General features: G+C 53.0%; 1 protein-coding gene across 1 annotated transcript; it reads right to left on the reverse strand.

Annotated features, from left to right (window-relative positions):
* Positions 1–1,768, reverse strand: LOC124669829 (WAT1-related protein At1g68170-like). The gene is made up of 6 exons (XM_047206370.1): positions 1,611–1,768; positions 1,471–1,533; positions 1,245–1,364; positions 697–1,117; positions 450–601; positions 1–333 (listed from the first exon to the last, which is right to left on the reverse strand). The coding sequence occupies exons 1-6, from the start codon at positions 1,754–1,756 to the stop codon at positions 174–176; spliced, it is 1,062 nt and encodes a 353-aa protein (XP_047062326.1). The 5' UTR covers positions 1,757–1,768; the 3' UTR covers positions 1–173.
* Between the last annotated feature and the right edge of the window lie 1,303 nt (positions 1,769–3,071).

The following is a 3,071-nucleotide window of genomic DNA, read 5'->3' on the forward strand; positions in this document are numbered from 1 at the left end:
TGGTGCTAGAATACGCCTTTTACGTTTCTTGATCAATAGCTCACACCAACATCTTGTAGTACTTCATGTAATCCATATATTGTAGTATTTCAACTTGCTATAACAAATTCTCTAACAACCAATGACACGGCGTGCCCCCACAGCAAACTTTCCTAGTGATCTCATTATCCTCGTTATGTTTCAACATTACGAGCCGGGGTAACGGACTCCTTGCCCAGCTCCTCATCTTGACTAACAAGCTTTGGAGCATCCGCTTCGTGTTCATCTTCCTCTCTCGCCTTGCCCCACAGCACCATGTACAGCCCCGCCACGATCAGCACAGCACCAAGCACACTACAAAAAAAAAATTCAATCACCCCACCGCACGCAGGCACGCAGCACGGCTCAACGTGAGAAACCCAAAACAGAGTCCACCACACATGGTGTGAGTCAAACAGGGCATCACGTACATTCCAATGTGCAGTGTCTCGTCAAGAACAATGGAGCTCATGACCGCGACGAAGACAACGATGAGAGGCCCGAACATGGCGACGTAGAGCGGCCCTTTCTTCCGCAGGCACCACGACATCAGCGGGAAGGCGGACCCGGACGCCACGAGACCCTGGGTTCATCAACACCATTAGACCGATCGAGAGTTCGAATTCGAAACAAATCGTGGCATGGCATGCATATATGCAGATAGCAGTGATCTATTACCGCGTAAGCTGACGAGTAGAGTCTGATGTTGAGCCCCAGCCTCCAGTGATCCGTGTCCCTGTGCATGCACAGCGCTAGCAACGTCGACTGCACGGCGCCGAAGAGGCACACCATGGCGGCGATCGAGTAGTGGCACGGGTAGACCTGCCCTACTTTCGCCTGGATGGTCAGCCAGATTGCGAAGCTGAAGCAGCTGGCGATGGCGAGGAACGAACCGAGGATCCGGGACCCCTCCGCCGGCGGCGGCCGGAGGAGCTGGTGGTTGCCGTGGGCGTGGCTGAGCCGGGTGCGCGCCAGGTTGTGCAGGAACCTGATCTCTGGGCCCTTGTAGAACGTGAGCAGCATCGCGCCGCCCAGCCCGACCAGGGTCCCCGTCAGCTTCGCTCGACCGCTGGCCTTTTTGAGTTTCAGAGTCTCCATCCTGTTCTTCGATCCAGCAACGATGAAGGTCTCCATCCGTCAGTTTCGGAAGGAGTAGTTTAAATTACTCCGTAGTTCCTAAAAATAACTTTATAGGCGAACAAGAAATGAATGGAACTCCCATTGACCTGCTCAAGATTGCAACGATGAAAGTGGACTGAGGAGTGAGGTTGCTGAGAGCTGTAACGATGGTCGTCGAATTCGTCAGCTTGATGGCCAACACTAACAGGTTTTGATTTATAGTAATTCTGCAAGTGATAAGCCACGGTATTTACTCGATCAAACAGTAAAAATAATCTATATTTTGAAGAACAATATGTCAGGAGCATGCCTTAGCGATCTCTGGGAACTTACCCAAAGAGTCCACACAAGAATAACCCTGTCACCACCTTTACTGTCAGTGGTGGCCGTTTCTTCCTAGAAAAATCAATGTCTGTGAGGTGGCATTCGATCAGGCAGAGGATATCTCAAGTGAGGCGTGGTATATGCTGTACCTCTCGATGAGAAAGGCGACGGGGCAGAGGAAGGCGGCGCCAAACATGAGCCTGTAGGCGACGAGGACGCGGACGTCCATGCCGTCGTCGAGCGCGAGCTTGATGAAGATCTGCAGCGCCGAAAAGATGAGCTCCACCACCACCATCGCCGCCGCCGGCCTCGCGCCGTCGAACACACCGCCGGCTCCTCCTACACGGGTCCCCATGGTCGGTCGATGATCGACTCTCCGAGACAGTCTTGCTTAATAGTCCCTTGATTCGAACGCAGTTCAAAACAAAAATAACTTTATACATGGCGCAGATGTATATACCCGCTCCTGTCGTGTGTCGATCCTAGCGGTGTCATCCAAGCACGGTTCTCTTGTGCTCGATGATGTGACCGAGGCGTGGGTCGCGCGTCCGTGCGCAATTTGTATTGCAAGAACCGATGAGCACCCGGTACGGTACGGGCGGAAGGAGCGGTGGCAGTCTGACATCGCCGATGTTGTAACGCTGCTGCCGGGCTGTGCGAACGAACTGGTGTGCGACAAGGGTGTACCGTGTACTATGTCGTATTGCTGTGTTACCATTTCCGAAGAGCCCAAGCTCTACAATGCTCTTTTCATACAAGGAGGCAATTCAAATTGTTAGACATCGAGTAATATATGTATGATATGGTATGGATTATTCCACCCATATGTGGTACACATCTTGTATACGCCACCATAGGGTTTTTTTCTACGCTGTATTACACGAACCACGAGACTCCAACGGGTCATCGTTTCCGCCACGTTAATATGGTATTAGATCCTTCTCTCTTCCAAACCTAGCCGCCAGATCTATCCCTCCAAAACTCAGTCGCGCCTACCGCCGGTTCTCCCCGGTCGTCGCCGCCGCACCAAGTCCTTGGCCACCACAGGGCCTCGTACTGCTGTCGCCCTACACCACAACACAAAACAAGAAAACATTGCCACCGTCGCTCCTCTTTTTTCGGCCACCGCCCCAAAACCTAAAAGCCTTGCCGCTGCATTAGCTCCTCCTTCAACCGCCGCCCTAGAACCTACAAGCCTCGCTGCCGCCTAAGCACCATGCCGCCACAACCTACAAACCCAAAACCCTAGATGCTGCCTTAGCTCCACCTTCGGCCACCGCTACGACCTACATAACAAAAATCATATACCCCAAAAATCTGATCCTAAAACCCCACAGACCTAGTGCCAATGGCCTCCTCCTCGATTGTCCCTATCAGCACCTCGCTCGGTGCACCTCCGGCTCAGAAGCTCACATGCTCCAACTTCCTATTCTGGAAGACTCTCGTGCTCCCTGCCATCTGTGATGCCATTGTCATGGGCCTCCTCAACGGCACTGACCGCGCCCCGCCAAGCTCCTAGAGGTAGAAGATGATGCACACACAAAAAGATGACTGTCACCAACCCCGCGCCTACGTCTCCTGGGTCGCCCATGATTAGGCCGTGCTCAGCT

This window comes from Lolium rigidum, chromosome 7 (genome assembly GCF_022539505.1).
Source record: "Lolium rigidum isolate FL_2022 chromosome 7, APGP_CSIRO_Lrig_0.1, whole genome shotgun sequence".
Classification (NCBI taxonomy): domain Eukaryota; kingdom Viridiplantae; phylum Streptophyta; class Magnoliopsida; order Poales; family Poaceae; genus Lolium; species Lolium rigidum.